The following is a 27,261-nucleotide window of genomic DNA, read 5'->3' on the forward strand; positions in this document are numbered from 1 at the left end:
GTCACAAATTAAACCACGCTTGAAATATTAAACACGTTTTATTACAAAAGACAAAAATGAAAAACTGGAGCACAGCTCCCATCAATTACAAATGATATCACAGCTGTATGTCATGTTTCTATGGCAACCACAGATCCAAATCATTCAGTATTAAGTCACCTGATGAATATGTTTGAGTGAGAATATCAAAGGGGATTAAAAATCTTGAATCACACCTCACAGTGCCTGACTCACTTCACTGAAGTGCCTCATGTGGAAAGGCAGAACAACCAAACAAGGCACACGATGATTTCTTACCACTGCCAAAGCAAACAAACGTCAAAGATGATAAACTGAGCGGTACGCAGGGTTGTTGTTGTTCTTCTCAGCTAAGGTTGCAGGTAAGCGATGGTTCAAGTCGTATATTCAGGACGTTAAAGTAAAGCTCTTGGTTTTATTCTCCCTAACACCAGAACCTCAGTTTAAAGCAGTTCTGTTCAGTATTGTTTGCACACCCTCCACAAAACACAGCAGCAAAATAATGCAACTGTAAACATGCAGAGTAGTAAAGCTTGAAGCCATTATTTAAATTATCACGTACACTGAAAGGACTAAACAAAAAGATATTTGGAACTCCTCGTTCCTTTTGTCTCCGTCGTGTGAAGAATCTCTTGGACATGTCCTCAAACCACAAGACGGATAAGACACAGACATCATAGACGATGTTTACAAGCAAAACAAAGAGCTCTGAAAGCAGCAGACAGAGTCTCGGCACAGGGATTCGTACAGTGTCGATTTCTGATGAATGAATCGTGTCGACATGATTTCTCGCACATTTACCGAAATGAGAACTTCCCAAAGAAGAGTGTCAGTCTGCACATCAAGGTAACAGCCAACAAACTCTAATTTGGAGGAAAGTCTCCTAAACTGAGCTGGGTAAAGATCAGAGTGGGTGTGGGAAAACTATTCACCTCTTTAGCTGAAGATCAAGAAAGCAGAATTTCTAAGAAGTCTTAATTTCAAGTATCATTTCTGTCCCTCACAGGTTTGATGTTTGATGAAATACAACACAGAGCACTTTAAGATGTTGTCATTTCAAAGCTGGTGTTCTCACCAACTGCGTCATCTCTGTCTTTAGTTGTCACATTAGGCTGTAGTGTTGGTCCAGGTTTTGCACTGAGTCTTTGTGTCCTCACCAGTGCAAGGAGGAGGTCTGGGTTTGATGACAGCGCTGTCCAGCAGCATTATTTATGAATGTAAGAAGTCAACAGTGCTGTAGTCACAGGGTGATGTCAGCTGGTAATGAAGTCTACAGAGAGACTTGATGTGCAGAGTTGACTGAAGTGGGGGAATGATGGGTGAGCCAAGATTATGAATCACAAGTGGTTCCAACTCCTAGCAGTGAAAATACCAACACCAACTCAAACCTCCTTCTTTGTGTAACTACAGTTTTTCCCCATTGTTGATTGTTTGTAGCAGCACACAGAAAGATGAAGTAAAGCTCCTTTTCTTGTTGTGTGCCTGGTTAGTCACAGAAGTGAGTCAAGATCAGTCCCTTTACTTGTAGTTTAAATGCAGATGAAAGGTTGTACATCTTGTTTTACATGGTCCTAAGTAAAAAGTGAGGGTCAGATGGCCATGGGGTCCCTTCTGTTGAAGATGCAGTCCCATATGATGCCATCTCCACTGGGGAGGTGGCTGGAAGGCAATAGGACCCGAGTGAACCAGTGACTGAGGAACAGAAGAACAGAGAAACTGAATTAATGGGACAATTTCTAGCACATCCATCATCTCGTTGTATTTCTGAAAAGGGTAGTTTGGTTGGTAGTGGCAGAGAGAGCCATTGACTTCATGTACAGTTTGGATTCACATGTATGATGACTGCACTGTTCACTCTCTATACAACACATCAATCACATAATAACTAATACAAACCAAACATGTCTGATCGCAGCATGAAACTAGATAAGTCTACCACCGTTGTATTATTACTGAAGGACAGTTAAATGGGAGAGCCTGGCCGGTATACTGATATATCAGTTGACTGTTCTTATCAGCTGGTATGAGCCTGTCACAAATGTACAGTCGTCTGCATGTATGCTGTCTGATGTGCTACCTTATGAAACTTTTATGGATCACAAAATGCAGAAACATATATATATATATATGTATATATATATATATGTATATATATATATATATATATATATATATATATATATATATATATATATATACATATATATATATATATATATATAAGGTTGTTTAGCAACAGTGTCTACTCAACTGGTTACATGACTATCAGCACTGTTTTCAAATATGTAGCAGAGCATCACGCATAGCAAGAATTCTTTAACAGTTATATGTCAAAAGGCCATCTGAGTAGCTTTGCAGTGAGGGTTTTGTTATGATATCTATAATATGTAATCATTTTCACTCTGTATGATTAGTGTCCATCTCAAAAACCTGGGATCAATACATACAGTAAACAAAGCTGCTGCCGTTTACACCATGACTTGGAGAACTTTTCTGCAGGCACTTTGGAGGACTAAAGTTACTGAACTCACCTTCGGTTTTCCACACCGAACAGTATTTTCAAATTGTTCATTGTCCCATGATGGAATGGATTTCTGAAAACCTGAATATGGACAGAAGAGAAATTAAGAAACCACTGTTTAACTTTCAAACTGCTTTTTGTGGCAAGCACTTGCAGAGCTATTAATGTCCCTACAGCTTTTTGCATGACAGTCATACGTGCTCTATAACTGAAGAATACAAAACGCCCATGTAAGGCGAGTGCAGGAGTGATGTCACACTGAGGAGCCATAAAGTACTTCCGTGCTGCATCAAATTGGGAAATCTGTTTCAAGAGTTGCACTATTTTTTAAACCTTGTCCGACCCCTCATACATACAGTAAGTGTCAGTTGTTCTGGTCCAGTAACTAACATTTTAAACAACTGTGTGTACCTTTCCCTTCTCTGTCAGTCTTCTGATCTCTTTGCGATTGATGTGGCGCTCCACGCTGGTCTCTCCTCTGCAGATGAGTATGACATGCCACAGTGTGAGTCCTCCCAGAGCCACTGCCACCGAGCTGCAGGAGGGAAACATAACAACCTGTCTGCATGATGGGATCAACCTTTGACTGAGGGAGACACCCCTCATGTGTTGATATGTTCTTTACCTGGTCAGCACCCAGAGGAAGATGATGCTCTTGTGAGCAGTGGTTTCTGGGTAGGTCTCAGTGGGAGGTGGGGTCTGATAGTATCTCTGAAGGGGACAGAAAATAGACAGACTAACACTTAATCATACACTTAATAACAAAACTTTCGGATCATACCAAGGATGTTTGATCCACTGCTTCATTAGGTCATTTAATTCAAAAGGCTGCCAATAATATGAGACAGCTTAACATGCAGAGACTGAAATCCTGTAGTTGTTGACCAGCTGGTGCACAAACATCTACTCGATAAGATCATCCAGGGTCAGACTGTATGAGCACAGAAAGCAAAGATCCCTTACATGTCTCCTGTTTCACTTGCCATTTGCCATCTGAGCTCTGCTTGTGCCTTCGTACTCCCCTCTAGCAGGTGCCACTGTACACAACATGACTTCTTAAGACTCTACCTGTACAATCATACTGGACCTCATGAAAAGAGTGGCTAAACCCGGGCTCTCTGAAAGTAATAAGAACCACGAACAAAAAAAACAAGCTGTCTTTATACTTGGGGGTTACAGTAGTTCAAGTGTGATTTTGCAGAATGACTCACCTCTATGGCATTGTAAGCCTCCAGAAACTGATTCTTGCTGCTGATGCTGCAGTAGATACAGCCCAGCGTCATGTAGAGGCAGAAGGAGAAGAAGTAGCGGTGGTTGAAATGACCCACACAGTTGTTCAACCAGGCTGGAGACATGTTCAGGTCAATGTACAAATATTGAAAGAAAAACACTTGAAACAACTTAAAACATTTAAACTTGTGTTTGTGATTGTTTTTCAGAAGGATACGGCAGTGATGGTCCATCTTCAACACACACCTTTAAAATAAAAAGACAGGAATAGATCATTAATACATTTATTAAGGTGGTGAAAACACATGAACTCTCTCCATGAGAATTAATGTTTCATGGTCTTACATGTTGCAGATGCTACAGTGATGCGTCCTTGGTGGTTTTGGAGTGATGCATTTCTTACAGATGGACACTGAGGGGATCTGAGTTTTCTCCTGAAAGAAAGCAGAAAGGAGGATGTGTTAGTGTCAGAAAGCAAATTTAATTTTGTGACAGATTCATTAAAAAAATACCAAAAATAAACTGAAACAAATAGTGACAAAGCACGACTGAAAATATAACTTTTGATTTAAGTATACAGCTATACATTGGAAGTGGATTTCTGTGAGTGGTAAGGAACTTCTCAGCAAATGTACCCAAAGCACAACCAATAAAAGGGCTTGTTTTCACCCCTGACAGGCAATGATTGTCTTTTATATAGTGAACTGTCAAACATTACAGACTCCTAAAGATCTGTTTTAGACCACAGAATATGTTTCATGTTATCACTGAAGCTTCCGTTGGCAAAAACAATCATTTTCGTGACTGTGCTTTGATTAGGAATCAATCAATCATACGTATTGGTTATGAATTTCTCTGTATTCATTTTATTTTGTTTTGACTTTTTATATTTAATTTGATTACTTTTCTTAGTGCTTAGTTTCTTAGTAAATGCTTAGTTAAAGTTTACTTTTTATAAGTTTTAGTGTTAGAAAAAAAAAGGTATAAGATAAAAACTCAGTACATGATATTATTAATAAAAATGTTGTCAAATACAGAGCATGAACAACCTCAATTATTCACAAACAACAAACCATAAAGAGTGCTTGTGTCACAGACAAAACTAAAATAGATTTCTGTGCAATTCTATTTTATTTTTATGGCCGTAAAAGTAATTCATTTGTAATTTGTGATTAATCACTGAATTTCATAGTTAATCGCAATTTATTGCATTTTCAATCACATGTTTTAAATTCTATCATTTTGCATTTCTACAGTTTTTAAGTCCATATTATCAAAGGAAGCAATTCTTAGATCTGTGGCGACTCGCACGCTCCGACAACAGCACAGCACTGTGGCGACAACAGTGCTGCCTTTTGTGATGCAGCTGCACAATGATGAGTCTGATTAGCTGCCCCTGTTAACTCTTATGTGCCAACTCAAACTTGAAGTACTTAGATGATATTTTAATTCCCTTTGATACAAAGTGCATATTACTTTTCAAATGAGCTGTCGAAGACTTTGTTATAATGAAATGTGCCATTCAAGAATACAATGGCAATCAGAAATATGCGGTGGCCTAAAAACAGTGTGACAAAAGGGATAGAACAGCATGTACATTTCAGATAACAGTCACATTACCAATGATGAGTTCATGCTGACAGCTCTGTTTATCTTAGTCATAAAGATATACTTTGTAAAGCTTTGTTTTTAGTTTTATTTCAGTCAGCTTTGATGTTTTTGACTATTTCCTTTTCTTTATCTCATGAGTTTTTGGAACAATATAATAACCTTGCTCTGCAGCAAATACTGATAATGTTGCTGCAGCTTGAAGTGATCTTGTGGAGCCACTCCCAAACTCATGCACCCGTTAGTCATCGAGTAGAATGACTTCACTCCTTTAACTGAGCTTTGCCTGAACAAGCCGGGGTGTAAATCATGTTGACTACTCTGAGGAGTTGGATACCTTTGGTGGGTGTCCTGGGGAGGTGGTGGTGGCCTTGTAGTAATGAAAGACCACCATAACAAGAAGCCAGTGACCACAGCAGAGGTGCCAGGCGATCCAGTGCACAGGGTAGGTGCCGATGATCGTGGGTAAGACAAACAGGTAGATGATGACCACAACTGAGGTTGTTAGCAGAATGACTAGAGTGACAAAAACCTGAGAGAGGAGAAAGAGAGGGTGAGGAACTTCTATTGGGTATGAAGAGAGAGAGAAAGCACCCAGACCAGAATCCAACAACTCACCACTCCAAACCAGCGGGTCACGTTGTCCACAATCCAGTAGACGGGTTCAAACGCACAGTCCAGCAGAGTGTCCGAGTTACTGAGGGTGTTGAAGTAAAGGGACTTGAGCAGCAGCTTGCTGTAGTTCCACAGATCCATAAACCTGCCACTAAAACAGGGTTTGGTTCCGCCGCCTCTGCATCCTCTGAGCGGACGGCACCAGCGCAGCGCGAGTCTCATGGCCCGGGAGAACTGCCACCTCCAGCTGCTGCCCAAACGCATGCCAGCGCCACCTCCTCTCCTACACGCTCTACCTTCAAGACACACGCAAACACACAGACACAAACCCCAGCAGTTACAAACACAGGCGGCGAAAAATAGCAGCTCCTCTTGGCGTAGCTTCATAACGGCTGAGTTTTCCATAGTCACGTCTGGGTCCTGAGGAAGAACTCAAAGTTTTAAAGCTTCGAGTGAAAAGTCAACCAACACGACAATAAGAGATCCATGATACAAGAGCAGGGGCAGAAAGAAGCATGAGGGATTTCAGTGTCAAGAAGCCACTAATCATTAAGTCTAGTGGCAGCATCCTCCGTTTGACACATGTCCATCCAAGAAAATAAGACCAGGGGCAATCAGGTAATGAGCTGATCCTACCAACACACTTCTCCTGTTAATAATTCACAGCAAATCCAGACCTGTAGGCCAAAAACCTCCCAGAAACTTGCCGTGGAGGTGAAGAGATGTAACCCTGTAAGAGGGAAATGCAACGGGATGAATATCTAAAGAAGGAAATAAAGTGGTTACCTGATCAGGGCGTCGTTTCATGAAAGTGAGTATTGGTTACACAGATAAGGCTTGTTCAGGTACTCCCTAATAGAGTGCCATTAATAATGAGAGATGCTAATGTCGGACCTTCAGCTGACAGTAACAGTCTGAACTCTTGTTTTTACTACATGTTGTCGATAAAGAAGCCGTAGTGACCATCACAAACCTTCAATACTATCATTTAGTGCACACGATCAAAGAGCCAAGGTTTGAAGGCTGATCCAGGAGAAACAAAAACACGAACGTAACACATGCCCCATCTGTCGAGGTCCCACATGACGACACCGATAGGTTTTCCATTTGATCCTCATTAAAAGAAGCTACGTACTACATCCATAAATAATGACCACATTCATTCTGTGACATTAGCAAAAATAACTTTCTTGCATCTGATTGGACAGCAGAGCCACGGAGTCACATTTTAATCTCACCTTGGAAAACTGCCTTTAGTTCCTCTATTTAAAGGAGGAGACCCCGTCCTAAATATCTAGACCTGAAAGTTCTTTGTTTTGACTAAAGTGCCTGAAACTCTGGACAGTAAAAAGGGACCTGGCTGTATTTGCTCACTATTTTCCGGTCAGGATTTAACCTTTAAATATCAAACAAGTCTTCTATCTCTTTTGTAGACTCCTCCCGGGCCTTTGATACTGATGACCCCAACATTGTACTAAAACATTTACAACTACTGGGTCCTTGGATGATACACTCAGTTTGTTATTTTCTAACATTTCATTGCTAGAATCAAGTCTGTTAGGTTGGAAGGTGCTACTTGAGAGGTACTACAAATCCAGGAATGGCGTACCCCAAGGTTTGGTTCTGGGCCCACTCTTATTTACTGTTAAGATAACTGCCTTGGACAGAATACTCCATACTCTGGTCTGCGTTGCATTACTACTCTGATACTATACAGTCTTTTACTGCTGTGCAGCTTCGCCACTTCCAAATCTTCAGCATGCATTCGATCTAGTATAAGATCAGCTTTATCAGTTGCAACTCGTTCTAATGTTGATATGTTACAGCTGCAGACACAACCCCTCCCTGTGTGTACAATAACCACCTCTTGTAGTGTTCTGTGTGTGAGTGGTGTGTCCATTAGCTAGAGTCTATCTGCTCTGATGCAAGAAGTAATATATGAATTTGATTGTTTTTTGTTGGGACTTTTTGTTGCTGCCACTTTTGGCCAGGTCTCACTTGAAAAAGACAATTGTGATCTCAATGGGACTAAATTGCAAAACAAAACAAAGCAAAACTTAACCAAACTAAACTAAACTAAACTAAACTAAACTAAAATTAAATTAAATTAAATTAAATTAAATTAAATTAAATTAAATTAAATTAAATTAATAACCATCCCTGCTGAGACAATGTTAGCTAAAAGATACAAGATTGTCAAAATAAAGCCTGAAAGAATAGCATAACATCCGCTATGCTAATGTTCTGGGCTTTATATAGTCCCTTTGTTAGTTTTGTAGTAGCTTTAAATGACTTATAGCCAAAAAGTTATTAACTTATCTCAGGCTGGTGTCTTTGAAAACCCTCTAATTCAAGCTTTTGTTTATAACACGTAATTAAAGCCCTCTGGAACCAAGCACTCTGTAAGCCTCCTCCACTGCTGTAAAGTAAAAAGTCATGTTTCTTTAAAAAAAAATGACAAGTTTGCCTTTTTAAGGAAATTCACCAACGGTGTCATGATTTGTGCAAATTGTGTGCTGAATTTTTGTTTCAATTTTTGAACTAGCTGTTCAGAGCAGCCTGCAGTCTCATCTGATTATTACTCCAACACAAGTTTACCTTGGAATTTGAAACTTTGTCATCATCCATTATTGACATCCAGCATTTTGATTTTGTTTGATTTGTCTCTAGAAACAGTCACTTCTTCTGAAAGGTTTAAGTGATTTGGTCCTCCCAATCAACATCCCTGTGCTCAGCTCAGATACCAAGAGTGAAGCAGGAAACAAAGTTGCTGTTAAAGTGCAGGTTTGAAAAACTCCCACTGTCTCCATTTTTTTTGCTTTGTATTCTAGGTTTCTGTTTCATTCATTCAAAACGTTTCATCATTTATTTTCTTAATGGCAGAGATTTGCCTCCAACAAATGAGACCTTTCAGCTTTACTCCGTGTTTTACTTGATGAATCACCAGGTCGTGTTTACTGGATTTCATCATGGCAAATATCAGAGAGCACGCTGCTCTTCAGGAGGAAAAGAGCTGACTGACTTACTGACAGATGGTTCAGGTTGAATTAAATATGTCACAATTAGGACATAATACCTCCTAACGGGTCAACGACCCGAAGTGAGAGAAATAGAACATAAACAAAGAGCTGTGTGCAGGATCATCTTTGCTTCTTGCACATGGTGGGAGCTGCTGGCTGAGTAAAAAGGAGCTCCAAATGCAAATCTAGTGTCTATGTTCTGTACCTGACAGAGACAGGAAGAACATGAGAGACTGGCACAAAGCAGGGCAACACAGTCTCTATGGCAACCAGCTGTCCTAAATCTGCTTTTACAAGACACGGAGATCACTTTGCGTCCTGTGTGCCCCGCTGTAATAAGCTTTACCTCGTCCTGCTGTCTCTGCCATTCAGAGAAAAAGACTGAAAGATGCGTCTGTTGATTGTAACCCTCACACAGAGTTTAGACCTGGACTGACGGCTGGTTAAAGGAGATCATTTACCTTCCTTGACTGGAACTGTGAGGAAAAATAAGTTGTTGATGAAAAGACTGCAAGTATAACTAATATGCATCAAAATGAAAAATAAAAAAATAGTAAACAAAAATGATTGTGCTCCTCTTTTTTCATATTAGATCATTTTGGGACTTAAGCATCTTTTTGTGAGATTATTGGAATTCAGACTAAAGACAGAAATCAATGAGAGTGATGTCTAACGTCACTTTTCACATACGTTATTACATGATTAAATATACTTTATAAACTTTAATAGTCCTGCAAACACCTTGCTCTCCCATTGAGTTGTCTTTCACTGTTATTTACTGTGTTCACTCACTGCAGCAGCAAAATCAAAACCACGCAAGCATCAGCTGGTAAACTGATTAAAGGGTCAATTACAATATAGAGACTATTTACTTGATAGTTCAGTTAGATATTACAAAAAATGCTTTTGTTTAGCCTCTTGTTTGTTTAATTTTCAATTCAATATTTTTTGGGGCAGAATATCAGGCAAAGCAAGACTTCCCCGTAAATGAACCACAGAACGACACAGGAAGTCATTCCTGCCTGTGGCCATCAGACTGTACAACTCCTCCCTCTGATGACTGATTTATATTCTGTACTCTGTGCAATAACGTGCAATACACTGTGCAATATCCCTGCCACTTTAACATCCTGTATATAATACCTTCATTCCCTGCGCTTTTGTACATATCGAACTGTAACTATTCTGCATTTCTCTATATACTTGTTATTATTAATCCAAATTATATTATTTCATTCGTATTTATATCTTATTCTATTCCTCCTTTCTATTAATATATTGACTTTTTCATACTGTGTATAAGAGCATTCTGTAATAACTGAATTTCCCCCCGGGATAAATAAAGTATTTCTGATTTCTGATTCTGATTTTTTATTAGTATTTTTTAACAATTTTATACAATTTAATCAACTTAATTCATTATTTAATGTCCTACAATCTACTGTTTAACTGATTCTGATATGTTGAATGGGACTCAAATATTATAATATTACTACTTTAAATAATGCAGCATCAATAGCCACATTACTGTCAGGTGATGTATTACCTGAATATACAGATCAGGCTGAATGAAATCAATACATAATTAAATATTAAGACAGACTATAGCTTTAATAATCTTCTAATTTATATCATTATTATAATCATAACTCATCATTGCATGTTCTTTGAGATCAGTAGATTAGACACTGAAAAAAAACGCCCACCCCTGAATAACATTTAACTATGACACGTTAATATAAGTAGTCTGCTGAAACCACAGACTGTATGACAGGTCGAAACATAAATACCTATAGGCTATGTCCTCTGTTGTATTTGAGCTTTCCATGTAAGAGCAGCACACACCTGACAGATTTTACAAGACAATGGAACACTTACAAACATTTAGACAGTTCTAGCTGGATGACATGATAAAACTATCTGATCATACAGCTAAATATCTGATCTCTCTAACCAGAAAATAAAATAATTCCTCCAATAAGCTCCAATCTGTCATGCTTCAACCAGAGCTAGCTGCTAGCTGTCTGCAGACACCTTCAGCGTGTTCAGAGTCATTTTCAATAAATCCAGTTAAACTAACAAAGACAGGACTTGATGCTGTCGTACTGTACCTGCTCAGGTGAATGGGGTGGGCTCACTTGAAGCACTATGGTCAGGTCATGGTACGGTTACCGTGTTAGCCAAGGTCCCCGCTGACGGCTGCAGCAGACCCGCTGCATGAACGGAGGCGCCCACGAAGATCATCTATTCTACAGAGGTATCACTCAACAGTAGTTACAAATCATTCTGCATAGACAATTTTGATCACTGGTTAAAATGAGTGAGGGTCGATTACTGTTCAAACACTGGTAAGTTAGTTCGTTTATTTACTTGTTCATGTATTTATTGCTGCGGTGGCCCTGAAGAAAAAAACAAATGAAACACTTTTACAAAATTGGAGACAAATTTACAGTTTGGAAAACATTTTTACATTTTTAAAACAAAATTACATCAGCAAAACACTTTTACCATGGCCAAAACAAATCTACATTTAAGGAAAGAAATTTTACAAATGATGGAACACTTTTACCGTTAAGTCTGACTCCTTTTAGTCTGACTCCGTTTAGCCTGAGGCTATGTGGTCTGAGGCCGTTTCATCTGAATTCTGACACTTGATGAAGGTGTTGTGGAGATATGACGGAGCTTTTCCGGAGACGTGATGCTTTTTCATCTGAGGTTTGACCATAGACTGTATAAAATATGGACTCAGTATCCGTGACCTCACCCATCTGTTTCTGAACGCTGTTTTGAAGCCAATCGGCTGCGGCAGCCATATTGCCTCTGTCGAGCCAGTGTGACGTAAAGAGGCGGGCTTTGAGCCTCCTAGCCAACAGCTGCAGTGTTCCCACAGGCAGCTGTGCCTCTCACTGGAAGACTAGTAATCTCAATATTTTGAAATTGCCGCGTTAGAAATAAATTCACCCCCCTCACAGTGAGAGCACATCGAGAAATGAGCGATCCAGACTACACTCGTCTTTTGTACCAGATTTGTAAAAATGTTTATTTCTGCTGTAAAGATCGGCTTCTTCCCATTCATGTGTATGTGACTTCCGGTACTTCCGGTGCCAGCCTCAAGCGGATTCACGATGAACTGCAGCATTTAGCACTTTCGCATTGGACTCGTATTTTCAGACCGGAGGTTGCTGCTTGAAACCACGTCCATCTCCGTTTGGTTTCTCTCCATCAAAACAAACTAAATGACCCCTCACTTGATCACATCCGGATCACTTCCGGTATTTGGTACATTCCCTTTCCGTAAAAATTAAATGTTAACTTGTTTCAGAAATTGTTAAAGTGTTCAGTCATTTGTAAAATTGTCTCCAACTTTGTAAAAGTGTTTCATCTTTTGTAAATTCGTTTTCTTAAATGTAAATCTGTTTCAGCCTTGGTAAAAGTGTTTTGCTGATGTAATTTTGTTTTTTGAAATGTAAAAATGTTTTCCGAAATGTAGATTTGTCTCCAACTTTGTAAACGTCTCCTGTAAATGTGTGTTATTCCTTCAGGGCCACCGAAGTGTTTAGTGCCTGCAAAACAACATCTAAGTGGGACCTCTTTATGTCCATATCACGCGCAATGTGTTCTGGGAAATGAAGTTGCAAATTGCCGTAACGGTTAAATAAAATGTCTCTTATCTCACACTGTCGCTTTTACAGATGGTAAAATAACAATATGTTCCGTATTTAAAATAAATATCATACGATTGAAACAATACAGACTTACCAGACTTCTAACCAGAAACAAGATTTAAAGAAAACAGCGATTTCCTAAAAACTGGCGTAACCAGGAAGTAGAGTGTAGTGTCGTGAAGTCATGTGATAGTGGAAAATGGCTGTGGTGCAGTGGTAAGATGCTTCTTTCACAGTCAAAAAAATCAGTTTCATGATCAGTTAGCAGCAATATGTTTTGTATGTGTTGTGTGAATTTTGCGAAGTAACATGTAACACTTCAATCGTGAAGCGTCTCGAAAAAATGTGAACTTTCTTGCAGATTTTTTACATGATACTAAGAGTTACAGCAGCAAGTGTTGTTTTCTGACAGCCTAAATCAGAGGCCTTCTTTTATTGTAGTTCTGGTTGTAGCCTTGCAAAACCTACGTGGGTGCGTCACATGTGGTATATATTATGTTATGTAGCACTTTGATACTCAGATAATGTAAATAGATCTGAGAGGAAGTCTTAGATGTGATGCTAGCAATTCGTTTGAACTTATCATGAGCCAACCCTTTTAGCCAAAGTGTTTGAATGTACCTTGATAATCTTAGTAGTCTTTCATTCCTTGATTGAATAGTAGGTCTGTAGTATCTCTGTCATAAGCTGACATTTACCTGCTCTGGTGACAGCCAGGGTTTCTACCTCCACTGACCTCCATATCAGTGTTTGGCTACATCTCAGATCCTAATGGGACTTATTTCAAAAGTGTTTTCAAAAATCAAGGGAACACAAATGTATTGCTTGCATCACTTCTCTAATACAAGAAGTAAAAAGTGTGCTCTTTACAGCTGTTACAAAAGATTGAGTTTTCAGTGTTGGACTAAAACTTAATTGGACTTTTTAGAAACAGGTGAATCTAATCTTGTCTCTGTATGTTGTGTAAAAAGGCGTTCCCGGATGCGCAGCTATGAGGTGGAGCTGCAGAGATGTCATCCTGAGGCTGCTCTGGTTGAGTTTGGAGACTACCATCCCCTCAAGCCCATCATGGTAGACTACCTGCAGTTATCACTGTCCTATTAATCCCAACACTTTCAGAGAACACTGTCACAACATCACAGCATCTGAACCAGCACCTCCCTCATTACATTTGTATATAATCTTTTTGTTATATGATAGAGAGTAAATGTCGTGGAAAGTATTATTCAGTTGTTTCTTCAACAGCTCTGACTCTCCTCCTAGGTGACAGACACAAAGACCCGCCGTGGGGCTCGTAAAGGCAGCACCTCCTCGTCCTCCTCATCCTCCTCCTCTGCGCCCGCAGACCCCCTCAGCTCCATGATGGATGGGACAGACCCCCTCTCCATGTTTGCTGCAGCCTCGGCCAGTGAGCCCCCCACCATGTCACACAGTGCCTCTACAGGGGTCAGTTCAATATTCAGAGAGAATAATTCATGTTAGGACAAATGCTGCTCTATCGTAATTAGAAATCATACATGAGAAGTGGAGAAGATGCTTGATTTGTTCTTAAGGAGTTGTTGTGCCTCCAGGACCTGGGGAGAAAGAGGAAGGAGATAAAAGAAGAAGCAGTTGGACTCGACTTTGAACCCTGGTCATCAAAACGAGGAGAGATTTTAGCACGATTCACCACCACTGAAAAACTCTCAATTGTGAGTTCTTTATCTCTAGCTGGCTCAAAGTAATATTTTTGTTAAAGTCGTATCTGAACAGCATATGTGTACACAACCATGCTTTGCACTGCAGAAACTTAACTCCATGTTCTTTTTCCCCCATAGAATCTTTTCATGGGCTCTGATAGAGGTAAGACCGGTGTTCTCAGTCACATTAATATCTCTTTAATAATTGCAACATTAAAAAATACACTGTGATGTGACCTTAAGAAAGTACATACATTCAATCACACATGTAAACACAAATGTGTGAACACTCATGAGGCAGCATCTGTCCATTTAGAAAAGAAACATTAAAGCTACCATGATCAAAATTTACATTAAAACTATTATTCAAACTATGTGTATGTGAAAAAGGTTGCTTTAATCAATCAATCAATCAATCAATCAATCAATCAATCTTTATTTATGTAACGCCAAATCACATCAAATGTTATCTGAAGAAGCTTTACAAACAGAGCAGGTCTAGACCGTACTCAATGATATATTATTAACAAAGATCCAACATCAAGACCAGTCTCCTCTTACAGACAGGACTCAGTCTGATCTCATCTTAATCCACCATGAGCAGAGCACTTTGCAGCATTTAGCAAGTTACAGTGGCAAGGACAAACTTCCTTTAACAGACAGAAACCTCCAGCAGGACCAGACTCATGTTAGACACTAATCTGCCTCGACCATGTTGGAGAGAGGGAGAGAGGAGGTGAAGAGAGAGATGATAGTGGTGAGACAGATAGTAGTAGCTGTAGTAGATGTTGCATCAACTGAGAATCATAGCTCTACTTTGCTGTTCCTTTCTGCTATAAATAATACATTTTCAGTTTTTATCATCATGTGGCCTTTGTTTTGATTTCCTCCCACAGCTCTCACCAGCACTGTTTGCAGTCCCAACAGGCAGCTTCACTAACTGTGCTGTACTATCTCTCCACAAAACAACAGACAGATATGTTGTACAATTAGCAACTAATTTTAACAGCTTATGCCTGGTTTGAAGCAGTCATTTTTTTTCTCTCTTTACCTCAATAAAGTCACATTTTTATCTATTTTAAAATTATAAACCAGTGTTGTTTATGTAGCCGTGTCACAAAAAAACGGACAGTTCATCTTTATGTAGCCTTTAAGATCTTACACAAAGCCTGTGCATGTTTGAGCTATGCTGAAACGCTAACAAAGTACCTCTGTTTTTGCTGCAGGTAAAGCTCCGAGTCCAGGATCGTCAGCAGTTTCAGAGAAAGTTCGAACTCGCCTTGAGGAGCTGGATGATCTTGAGGAAGTATGTTTGTGTCAGTGGGAACAGGTCTTTATATGTCTGTACATTAATTAGAGATTTAATTCATCATTTGAACAGCATGTGTACACACAAACTAAGACGAGCCATAACACCTCCACTGTTGGAAAAAATAAACTGCAACAAAAAAACGACTTGAAGTAAATATCATGTTAGCTGACCAGAGTCAATGAAACAGTCTGTAATTAGGACTCACTTGTTTGTCTGTGTATTTGTGAGTAGGGATCCCAGAGAGAGCTGCTGAACCTCTCCCAGCAGGATTATGCAAACCGCATCGAGGAGCTGAACCAGTCTCTAAAGGAAGCCTGGGCCTCCGACCAGAAGGTCAAAGCCCTGAAAATCGTCATCCAGGTAATTCATCTGTAAAAAACAATAACTCATAACAATACTCACTAAATAAGTTTATTATTTTGTACTCCAGTGTGAAAATTTAAGTGCTGATCCATGATCTGTGTTCCAGTGCTCCAAGCTCCTGTCTGACACTTCTGTGATCCAGTTCTACCCGAGCAAGTTTGTTCTTATCACTGATATCCTGGACACTTTCGGTACATAAAGAAGTTTTGTTTCTTTCTGTTCAGTTAAAGAAAAGATGTTTTTTAATTTGATTTCTGACTCTTGTTTGACTTTTTTGTAGGTCGGCTCGTGTTCGATAGAATCTGGACCATGTGTTCAGACCCAAGACCTCTATCAGGTACTATTAGGATGTCACTTCCTTATATCAGCCTCATTTGATTTGTCAACACTCTCAGTGCTGTTGCATTGATTCTCCTCCTTTCTCTTGGACCCTTGATTCATGCATTTATTTTTATTTTTTAATGTTTGTTATTATGTGTCCCCTCTGTGTCCTCCTTCCTCAGACTCCTTCACCGTGGACGACGTGAACGATACAGCCAAGGAGACTTGCCTCAACTGGTTCTTCAAGATCGCCTCCATCAGAGAGCTTCTGCCTAGACTGTATCCTGTAACAGCATCATTATTCATGTGGTCTCTGTGACATTGTGAATGATATGACACACTCTTTGACTCTTTGACCTCTGTGACCAGATATGTAGAGGCTGCCATTCTCAAGTGCAACCGCTTCCTGAACAAATCGTACGTTTTAAACTTTCTGTTTCCCTCATAGCAAAGTTCGGGACTAAACATAGAAAATGTAACTCTATCAACTCTATCAATTTATTTCCATGTTTTTCTTTTCCATAAAATAAAATGTGTGTTATTGTAATCTTTTCCTTTCAAAATGTAAGAATACATCTGTTACAGTGGACCCTCCAAATAGTCCTCAAAGTCCAGATAACACAACCTTGTTTTTGCCCTTCACAGAGGGATTCAGGAGACGCTGCCTCGGTTAACAGCCATGATCAGAGGGATTGGAGACCCTCTGGTGGCAGCATACACCAGAGCGTACCTCTGCAGGGTGAGACAGGACCTCTTTGAATTATTTATCCTGCTTTGTTTTGCTTTATTCCCCTCCTTTTGCTGAAAAACTTCTAAACTGCTGGCAAATTTGCAAATGTCAATAAGCCAACTTCATGTCTTCAACTTTGACATGTAGAAAATTCACCATCCCTGTGTGATATATTATGTGTCATTCTTTTGTTAAGTATCATAACTATGGATTAATTGCTGAGAGGGCCTATCAAGCAAAGGAGCCCAAACTAGAGCCCTATCTTAAAGTGACATTTCTAATACCCTTTTAAAATCAATCAAACAGCTGAAGACAGCTACAGAGAGAGACAGACAGAGCAACAGCAAAACTGACAGATACTCAAAATGACTAAAAACAACTACAGTTACACATTCAACATACTCTAAACTGCCACAAAGAGACGGTAATAACAGAAAATGAAAAACTACTGGAACACTCAAAACTAAAACTATGAAACACAAATCATATTCAAAAGACAAACCGTCCGCAGAGAGATGCAGAGCAACAACAAGCATACGCAAATCGAGCATAGCGTTATTTCAGGCAGGACACAAAGTCAAGCTCGGCCCTCAGAACATCAGCTGCTCTTAACACTAGCTCCTATCAGCTGACTACAGCCTTCTCTTGCTGTGTCATATGTATTATCACTGGTGCCTGCTCTGTTCTGTACCCTGTGGGTCTTTGCTGCTGTTCTCCCTGCCTTGGCTTTTCATATATGCACATGAAAGAGAGGGGAGGTGTGCTCTCCCCACCTCAGGCTTTGGTATCCTATGTGGGCACATGAAAGAGCAGGGAGCTCTCAGAACAGAGCCATACCACCAAATATAACTTATTGCGTGCAAATTATTCACTCTTATGATGAGAGGGATCCTGATTGAGATAACAACAATGGCATCCAAGTGACAATGACGAACACAAAATATACATAAACATATACATAGAGATTCAGAAAACTTAAAAAATGATGTAAACAACCAGAGAGACACTTAAGACAACAATAAAACAAACAAAAACTTTAAATTGATGCTTAATAACCACAAAGTGACAAAATACCAACAACTTACACAGCTCATACTCTTTTCTAAGAGAAAGGAATTTGAATAATCCACAAAGTGCTTAACATGTTGATATTCTCAGTATATCCACAGAAACCTTCACTTCTTGATGTTTTTATAAATGCCTTTGGGAGAAAAAGGAGATCTGGCTCTGATTGCAGATGTCTTCTCTCCCCACAGGTGGGAATGGAAGTCGCCCCCCAGCTCAAAGACAGCCTGAACCGCAACTTCTTCGACCTTCTGGGAACCTTCCGGCAGATCAGCGGGGAGAGCGTGCAGAACCAGCTGGTCCAGCAGAGGGTGGAGGTTCCGGAGTACTTGACACTTTACTCACCCGCCATCAACTGGATCCTGCAGTGTATCGCCTACAGAGCTCCAGAGGCAAGCAATCACACACAGTCTTTGATGTAATGTTTAGACGGAGCTTTGGAAACTGAGAGAAAGTGAGTGTTTGCAAAAGTCGGGAATTTCCAGAAGTCAGGCTCAGTCAACACCGCTGTTTGTGTTTCCATTAAAGGCTTTGCTGATGGAGATGATGGAGCGATGCAAGAAGCTGGGGAACAAGTGAGTGGTTTTTATAATGAAGGGAAATTCATTTGTGGGTTTATTTTTCCTGCAACGTCAAACAAGAGATACATTTTCCTCTTGAGAGAATTATTATAAAGTGTGTCTCGGGTAATAAAATGATGTGCAATTGAGGACAAATTTTTGACTCACAAAATTGTGTGTTTTTACCCATGAGTTGGTCCTTTATTAGTCACTTTTTACTTCATCCTTATGTATACAAATTATTCAGATAAAGCAAGACAAAAAACACTTGTTCCACTGATTATAGCTGCTGGGTCTATGTAAGCTGTGATGCAGTTTTGCTTTATGTGAAGATGTCCAAAGTCAGACAGACTGTTGAGCCCCTTATATTAAATCCAGATTATGGATACAGAAGGTATTACCACAGGTTTATTTTTTTATGTTTATTTTTATTTTTTTGCGCAATTAAAAGAAAATACATACAAAAAAATAGTGAAGATAAATAATGTAATGTGCAGGAAGAGGCAGAAAACTAAGAGAGCTTATTTGAAGCCTCCACCCAAATAGTGTTGTAATATCAAAAATGAATTAAAAAATACTAGATTGACACATATAAAGACAATAGTTGATACTAAAAATAAAATAAAATAATAATATAAAAAATTAACAATTAATATAAATACAGTTATTACATCAACAGAATTCTAAAGTACAAAGTGTGAATATGATGTGTATGTACATCTACTCTATGAGTATGTGGTTGAGCATGATGAGTATAATTAAGTAACAGTGGTTAAAAGTTTTTTCAAGCATCCTTTATAACATTTTAAAGATAAACAGTTTTTCGCTACATTGGAATAAATATTCCAGAATTTGGTGCCCTTGAAATGTGTTGAGAAGGGACTTCTACAGGTAAAACATTTAGGAGGATGAAGAGATAAAGTTTGACGAGTTGAATAAGAGTGGACCTGTGAATTTAATTTGAAGTAAGACTTGAAGTGATCAGGGATATTCCCTTCACGTTGTATTTTATATTAAAAAAAACACATATTTGAGAGATATTGATATTATAGATATTAAGAAGCTGCAGTTTCTGAAACAAAGGAGCAGATGAGATGTTTGGTTTTGATCGAGTTGCCATCCTAACAAAACGTTTCTGAAGGAGCAACATTTTATGGAGAGTCATAGGAAAAGTACTAGCCCAAACTATATTACAATATGAAAGATATGGATAAATTAGGCTGTAATAAAGAGTAATGAGACAGTTTGTGGTAACGAGATGACTAATCCTTCTTATAATACCAAGAGATTTATTAGTTTTTTTGCTAACCCAATCGATTTGTTCTTTCCAACTCAGGTTCTCATCAACAAAAAACTCCAAGGAATCTGGTAGCTGATACCTGAGGCATCTCAATAGAGTCAATATGAATTTTAGACAGGTTGATATACTACAACAGGGCTTCCAAAGCTTTTCAGCCCATGACCCCCAATATATAGGTTCCAAAGACTCGCAACCCCCAGTGTCCCTGGATGTGATTAAATGTTGTTTCATACTTAATCTAGCTGGTCTGCAGAACATTAACCTAACTACATGTACATGTGTTTCCTGTGCTGCTGTGAATTAACCTGCTGCTACTGATGCTTTTGTTAATTAACTATCAACTAACTCTAAGCTCAGGGGTCATCTGGCAACAAAGGGACACAGAAAACTAATTATACTAACTGAACTAACTAAACTTTTCAAGGTTTCAGTTCAAATGTAACTATGTTTGTCGACATTTTTTCAATAATGGGTCAAATATGCCACTTTGAATTTACTTTAAAAAAAAAACATACTAGGAGACATCTCGCGGCCCCCCAGGGGGTCCCAACCCACACTCTGGAATCCACTGTTGATTGGCTGATAATATTGACCACAAAGATCCTGCTTGTTCCCATTTCCCTTAGTGCCTTGCTGCTGAATTCAGTCATGTGGGCGTTCAGGCCGGAGTTTGTGGCAGCAAGAGCCACAGACTTCATCAGTATGATCAAAGACTGCGACGAGGCAGGATTCCCAAAGGTCAGAGGGCATGAACAGTTAAAATACTGTCATCTGAAATCCCTTCAAGTACATTTTGTCAGTGATTTTCATGTTCAAGTTCAGGGGACTGAAGATTATCCACTGTATATCAAAGATTCATCCAAACCTGCCTGATGTATGAATAGAACTGGACTCTCTTCTTCTCTTCAGCATTTGTTGTTCGGGTCTCTGGGTCGCAGTCTGGCCTGTGCCGACCCCCCAGAATCTGAGAGGCTGACGATCCTGAATGAAGCTTGGAAAGTTGTCACCAAAGTTCGCAGTCCCCAGGTACTGAGAGAATACTGCCTCTTACTCACTGATGTGTACTTTCTTTAAAAATGCTCTGCTGATTTTTCTTTTTTTTCAGGATTACATCAACTGTGCTGAGATCTGGGTGGAGTTCACCTGCCGACACTTCACAGTGAGTAAACCAGAGGAGGGATGAGACTCTTTATTAATGAGTGGAATTCAAGTTTGTGTCTCTTCCTGCTAGAAACGCGAGGTCAACACTGTTCTGGCTGATGTCATCAAACACATGACCCCTGACCGGGCGTTTGAAGACGCTTATCCTCAGGTCAGCGGCTCATTGGCTCACAGACTCAGGGACATCTTCGTCATCCTGCTGTCTGCCCTGTGGTGACTGATTTTGTTTTGTTCTTCATACAGCTGCAGTCAGTGATCAGGAAGATCCTCACCTACTTCCACGACTTCTCCGTCCTCTTCTCCATGGTAAACAAACACAACATTACAATGATGGAACATATGGATGGAATGATGCCGTCTGAACCTCAGTTACCTGATGTATCCAAACGTTTTTGTGTCATAGGAGCGTTTCCTGCCGTTCTTAGACATGTTCCAGAAAGACAGTGTGAGGGTGGAGGTCTGCAGATCTATCATGGAAGTCTTCATCAAGTGAGAAACAATGAGATTTATTCTTTTGTTCTGGCGGTTGAATCATGCACCCAATGTACAGAGGTTATAGTCCTCGAAGCGTGCGGCAGGTTTGACCTGCTGCCCTTTGCTGCATGTCATTCCCCACTCTCCTTTTCCTACTCTCCTACTCTATCCACTGTCCTATACTCTTAATAAAAGAGTAAACACCCAAATTAACTTTTTACTTTATTAACTCTGAACTTTAGACAAAAAAGGCACAGACCAAAGTTGTCTCTATCTAATTGTTTATCTCCTGCAGACATCAGGTGGAGCCAACCAGAGACCCTGTCATCCTTAACGCCATGCTGCACATCTGCAAGACAATGCACGACTCTGTCAAGTATGCTATTTGTGTGTGTGTGTGTGTGTGTGTGTGTGTGTGTGTGTGTGTGTGTGTGTGTGTGTGTGTGTGTGTGTGTGTGTGTGTGTGTGTGTGTGTGTGTGTGTGTGTGTGTGTGTGTGTGTGTGTGTGTGTGTGTCTGTGTCTGTGTCTGTGTGTGTGTGTGTGTGTCTGTGTGTCTCTGTGTCTCTGTGTGTGTGTGTGTCTCTGTGTGTGTGTGTGTGTGTGTTTGTGTCTCTGTGTGTCTCTGTGTGTGTCTGTGTGTCTCTGTGTGTCTCTGTGTGTCTCTGTGTGTCTCTGTGTGTGTCTGTGTGTCTCTGTGTGTCTCTGTGTGTGTCTGTGTGTCTCTGTGTGTCTCTGTGTGTCTCTGTGTGTCTCTGTGTGTGTCTGTGTGTCTCTGTGTGTCTCTGTGTGTCTCTGTGTGTGTGTGGTGTGTGTGTGTGTGTGTGTGTGTGTGTGTGTGTGTGTGTGTGTGTGTGTGTGTGTGTGTGGTGTGTGTTTAACACATCAGGATTTTTGGACTGTCTTCACTTGGACTCAGTGTTTGTGTTCTTCATTCTGTTCACATAGATTGTTTATGAGTGAAGATATCTTCCACTGATTGCAGCTCCTCTAGTCTGCCCGGTGACAGTCCTCAGTCAGTGACTTGTCTGCTCTCTGCATTGCAGTGCTCTCACTCTGGAGGACGAGAAGAGATCTCTGGCACTGCTGATTATCGGCTTCATCCGCATGGTGAGACTCCTCAGACGTCAGTCTGTGGTTGAAAGATAAGACTAGTGTTTTTCATTTTGAGGGCTGTCAGATGATTGATTTTTACACCACGATTAATAACTGAATAACATTATTTGCAATTCAACTCAGCTTGTAGTATAACAAAATAACAACAAAATAAAGTAATTCTTGCTGGTGTCTTGATCTGAGGATCAAATTAATGAAGTGAAATTCACAATTTATCCACAATGTAGTTCTAACCACAGGTCTGTGTTGAGTAGCACACTAAAATACTGTACTGCTCTGCTGGCTTTTGTGATGCGGTTGCCCGTGACATCATTCTGATGCACCTGTATGCTTAGCTCAAAGGTAGCAGCTCAAACTCAAAGTAACTCAGTGATATTTAATTCCATTTGACACAAAGTGCAGATTACTTTTGACTTGTCAACTGAGCCATCTGGGAGGGTTTTTAAGGGAAATTTAGCCACTCTGTAGTGCAGTGGTGTTATTTTGCAACACGGCAGCAGTCAGAAAGCAGGAAGACACTAGTAGCTTAATGACGGTGTGCTGAAAGGGACAAAATAGCGTGCAATGAATAAGGTTAATTATAGACCTTCTTGCATGGCACTAATGTGTTAATACTGACAGTACTTCTTCTGAATGTATTCTTTCTTCTTTGAGGGGATTATTGAGAGGATAGGATAGTAGCAAAGGGCCGCATGTAGGAATCAAACAAGGGGCCGCCGGCTTCAAGGACTATACATGGGGCATGCAAGTTTAACCACTAGGCCAAACTGGTGTCCAACATGCACTGTGATGTTGGGCGCTGTTCACCAGTTTAAATTAACGGCCACTTTTTGATGATTTTGTTTTGACAGTGAGCTCCATTTGTTACTGAGCAGCTAAAACTAAAACTGAACATAATGTGGACTCTCCTTTCTTTTACTTGTCCCAAAAGAGCCACACAGTTGTGCATGCCAATTATTTTACTGAAACCTGCTTTGATAAGTACACTATGAGATCACATCTGATCATCAGACCACACAGCTGAATGTAAGGTTGTATTTTCAAAGGTCGTTCCTTTCAGGCTGTTAATATATCTGATTCTGCTGGTTAACAGTGTTCTTGAAGGGGCAGCAGTTGAAGATGTCTGAGACAACTCTCAGCTGTTGATGAATACACATTTGATTCTCCAGTAACAGGGCTGTGAATAATGGATTCACTTAAAAAAACACAAGGTCAAAGTTATTTAACCCCCGAAAAGCAAAGAGACAGACCCACGTTGTGAAATTTGAAGGGTAAAAAAAAGATGATTGTATAAGAACTATTTGTCAAGTAAAAGAAGACCTGTTTCTTTCCTCTAACACACTAATACTGTCTTTCTTTTCTTCACTGCCTCTAGGTTTCTTTTGGTCGTGACTTTGAGCAACAGCTGAGCTTCTGTGTGGAAGCCAGAGCCACCTTCTGTAATCTGGAGTCAGTGCTGGTGCAACTCATTCATGTCAGTAAAATCTGTGTTTGTGTGTAAACTTGTGATTATATTCATATTTGAACACACACCCTCCTGAATGCTCACCTTGTCGTTTCCAGACTGTGAACCAGCTGGCAATGGAGACCAGTCGGGTGATGAAAGGGAGCCACTCCAGAAAAACTGCAGCCTTTGTCCGGGTAAGTAAAAAGACACAAAATGTGACCCCTGCAGGCCACTGTACACTGATACAAGGGGATGTTTCAGTAGTAAAGGAGACACAGGGAGAGGTGTTTAGGAGAAAATAAGTCCATTGTTGTCTTCAGATCAACAAAGTATTGTTTTTATGTGATCTTGTCCTCTCTTTCAGGCATGTGCTGCCTACAGCTTCATCACCATCCCGTCTCTCAGCAGCATCTTCAGCCGCCTCAGCCTCTATCTGCTGTCGGGTCAGGTCGCACTCGCCAACCAGTGTCTGTCCCAGGGTGAGCAGCTGCTTTCTTTGAAACATTTTAAACAAAGAGTTGATATTACGGTCCTTTACAAGTTTTAGAAACTATAATAACAGTTTGTTAATTTGGCTCCTGTTCTCTCCTTTCCTTCTTCTCTCCTGTCTTTACCTTGTCTTATTTTCCTCGACCACTTCCTGAACTGTTCTCCCACACCTCTGCATCTCTACCTCTTCCTTTCTTTCAATTTCTCTCCACACCTCCAGCGGATGCTTTCCTAAAAGCAGCAGTCAGTGTTCTTCCCGAGGTTCCTCGCAACATCAGCGTGGAGGGGAAGCTTCGCTCCTCTGAGAACTTCCTGCTGGACTTCATGAACAATTTCCTGTCTACGCTGTTGGTCGTACCGGTAACATCCCTCAGTCTCTTCTTCTAGTATGGGCTCAAAGTGAAACATAGATGAAGTAGAGAACCAGGAGGCTTCATCTGTGTGTGTATGTGTGTGATACTTTGTCTGCAGGACCATCCAGAGCACGGTGTGTTGTACCTGGTCCGAGGTCTACTCAACATGGTCCAGGATTACACCTGGGAGGACAACAGTGATGCTAAAGTGCGGGTCTATGTCAGTGCTCTGCCCCTGCTGGCTGCCATGAGCCAGGAAACCTACCTCTACTCCATCCCTAAAGGTTCGTACGTACTCTCACAAAATCCAGGATTTTCTGAGTTTTAGAAATCAGATCCTTCTTCCTCTTGATGGATTATCCGAAAGCTCATTTCTAAATCCAACTTTAAGTTTTACAAGACAAGAGGCTTTTCTTTTCATCTTTTTGCAGCTTTAAAACTCTACAGAGGGTTTCCATGTGAGCCCTGAGTGCTCACTAAAAACTGTCTCACAACTCACCCAGCCTTTCTCCTCTTTTCTGACTGCAGTGGACTCCAATGAAACACTTTATGGAGGTGATCCCAAGTTTCTATCAGAGATCAACAAGCTGTGCGAGACTCTGATTGGACAGATCCTGGACCACTTGAAGACCCTCGGCCGTGATGAGGTGAGAGAGGAGAGTTTGTTCTCTTCTTGTGTTTTTATTGACTTGACAGAAGCACAGAGAAACAGATGTTAGTGGAAAAGTGGAATGATTCAGGTTCAGGTTCAGTCTTAATAACATGGCATTGACATGTTGTTGTCCCTTTGCAGCCGAGCACACGGCGTCAGGGCGCTCTGGCCTTTTCTCTGTTTGGGATCCTGCTGGCTCACGGTGATCTGAGGAACAACAAGCTGAGCCAGCTGTCTGTCAACCTGTGGAACCTCAGCCACAAACACGGATACTGTGAGACACGGATCTCAGTGAGTTCACACACAAACACACACAACTCTGACACATTTATCTTTATCTTAAGGAGCTCTAATCACGATTCTGTCAATGCTTACTGCTCTTTGGTCTGATTAGTTTTGGGATTTGTAGAAACAGCAGTGAGTTTGCATCATGTGAACACAGCCTGATTGACTTTTCGTCTCCTCTCTCTGCTGCAGGTTCGGACTCTAGAGTTTATTAAACACCAGGCTCAGCAGCCCGACATGACGCACCTGACAGATGCAGTCCAGAGGCTGGTACTCCAATCTCGCACGTGAACATCAATCCCAACATTTGTGCCCACAGGTTTTGTAAATAAAAGATAATCCGCATAGAGAAGAGAAATGATGCCTTTATGTATTTGTCCATGTAGTGACACTTTTTAAACATTTGAGGGGCATCAGATAAAGCTCACTGTAAAATAAACATTGCTACTCCTAGACTGAAGTTACACAAAGCTGTTTAAGTGCCAAAATTCCTACTTTTTAAAGCCTTAAAACAGAAACAATCAAAGCATCATAGAATGATAAAAGTGCTCTGAAACCCTAAAGTAAAGTCTGTCAAGGTTTGTGCATTATTCCTTTTCGTTATCAACATTTGGAGGCACTTAAATAAAATAAGTTATGAAATATTTGAATGTATTATCCATGATTGATTCAGAGTGCAGACTCAAATTCTGAATGATTTATGGTCTTCTTGAACATCTCCTGCAACGTTTCTGTCACAGAACTGCTGCAGCTGTGCAACTTGTTCTCTCGTTCTAATACAAATATAAACTGTTAAACTAACATACCAGTAACGTTTATCACATCTGCTCTCTGTAATGTAATGTACTTGATCATCATGCTAACCTTTAGCATCATGTATATTTGATAGCAGTGTTTTTACATTCTTCATGTAGAGAAATAAACACCCTGCTTTGTATGAAACACAAATCATGACTTTGATTGTTTTTCTAACTTCTTAAGATCACTCAAATGATAACATATGTTATTTTTTGGTGTTGTTAATTTGGCGTTGAAAATAAAACATTTGAGTTAATAGTATCCACACATACAATGCAACAAAAAAAAAAAAGACAGGACAAGTTTTTTTTCCAAGACATTCTCAAACTCTTCTCAGTTGTAGTTTATTTAATCAATTAGTCAATCATTGTAAAGGCAAACACTCCTGTTTAATTCTCAAAGTAAAATAATGATAAAAAAAACAAACAGCAATGATGATGATGTTCTCTGACACGGACGGGCCTTTGGTCCCACACCTCTT

At 40.1% G+C, this 27,261-nt stretch overlaps 2 protein-coding genes across 8 annotated transcripts; one reads left to right on the forward strand and one right to left on the reverse strand.

Annotated features, from left to right (window-relative positions):
- Nucleotides 1–22: 22 nt before the first annotated feature.
- On the reverse strand, nucleotides 23–11,849 carry zdhhc16b (zinc finger DHHC-type palmitoyltransferase 16b). 4 transcript variants are annotated; one of them, XM_034707436.1, is made up of 12 exons: nucleotides 11,582–11,800; nucleotides 11,383–11,411; nucleotides 11,124–11,261; nucleotides 5,996–6,288; nucleotides 5,715–5,909; nucleotides 4,115–4,203; nucleotides 3,987–4,015; nucleotides 3,751–3,884; nucleotides 3,165–3,250; nucleotides 2,951–3,074; nucleotides 2,550–2,620; nucleotides 23–1,710 (listed from the first exon to the last, which is right to left on the reverse strand). In XM_034707436.1, the coding sequence occupies exons 4-12, from the start codon at nucleotides 6,254–6,256 to the stop codon at nucleotides 1,608–1,610; spliced, it is 1,092 nt and encodes a 363-aa protein (XP_034563327.1). In that variant the 5' UTR covers nucleotides 6,257–6,288; nucleotides 11,124–11,261; nucleotides 11,383–11,411; nucleotides 11,582–11,800; the 3' UTR covers nucleotides 23–1,607. The 4 variants fall into 4 exon arrangements, with proteins under 4 accessions (XP_034563327.1, XP_034563326.1, XP_034563325.1 ...); XM_034707435.1 differs by having other exon boundaries at nucleotides 11,124–11,411; nucleotides 11,582–11,849; XM_034707434.1 differs by lacking the exon at nucleotides 11,582–11,800 and adding an exon at nucleotides 9,359–9,488 and having other exon boundaries at nucleotides 11,124–11,411.
- Nucleotides 11,850–12,638: 789 nt separating this feature from the next.
- vps35l (VPS35 endosomal protein sorting factor like) lies at nucleotides 12,639–26,930 on the forward strand. Of its 4 annotated transcripts, none has more exons than XM_034707430.1 (30): nucleotides 12,639–12,893; nucleotides 13,649–13,748; nucleotides 13,941–14,123; nucleotides 14,249–14,368; nucleotides 14,495–14,519; nucleotides 15,583–15,662; nucleotides 15,900–16,028; nucleotides 16,138–16,222; nucleotides 16,312–16,368; nucleotides 16,535–16,631; nucleotides 16,722–16,769; nucleotides 16,998–17,091; nucleotides 18,339–18,539; nucleotides 18,676–18,722; nucleotides 20,634–20,745; nucleotides 20,917–21,033; nucleotides 21,113–21,166; nucleotides 21,239–21,319; nucleotides 21,412–21,474; nucleotides 21,572–21,657; nucleotides 21,938–22,018; nucleotides 22,687–22,750; nucleotides 24,132–24,230; nucleotides 24,320–24,397; nucleotides 24,568–24,682; nucleotides 24,913–25,052; nucleotides 25,164–25,329; nucleotides 25,574–25,692; nucleotides 25,839–25,988; nucleotides 26,175–26,930. In XM_034707430.1, the coding sequence occupies exons 1-30, from the start codon at nucleotides 12,877–12,879 to the stop codon at nucleotides 26,271–26,273; spliced, it is 2,907 nt and encodes a 968-aa protein (XP_034563321.1). In that variant the 5' UTR covers nucleotides 12,639–12,876; the 3' UTR covers nucleotides 26,274–26,930. The 4 variants fall into 4 exon arrangements, with proteins under 4 accessions (XP_034563321.1, XP_034563324.1, XP_034563323.1 ...); XM_034707433.1 differs by lacking the exon at nucleotides 12,639–12,893 and adding an exon at nucleotides 12,918–13,149; XM_034707432.1 differs by lacking the exon at nucleotides 12,639–12,893 and adding an exon at nucleotides 13,004–13,022.
- Nucleotides 26,931–27,261: the final 331 nt, after the last annotated feature.

The sequence above is a fragment of the Notolabrus celidotus genome, chromosome 18 (genome assembly GCF_009762535.1).
Source record: "Notolabrus celidotus isolate fNotCel1 chromosome 18, fNotCel1.pri, whole genome shotgun sequence".
NCBI classification, from domain to species: Eukaryota; Metazoa; Chordata; class Actinopteri; order Labriformes; family Labridae; genus Notolabrus; species Notolabrus celidotus.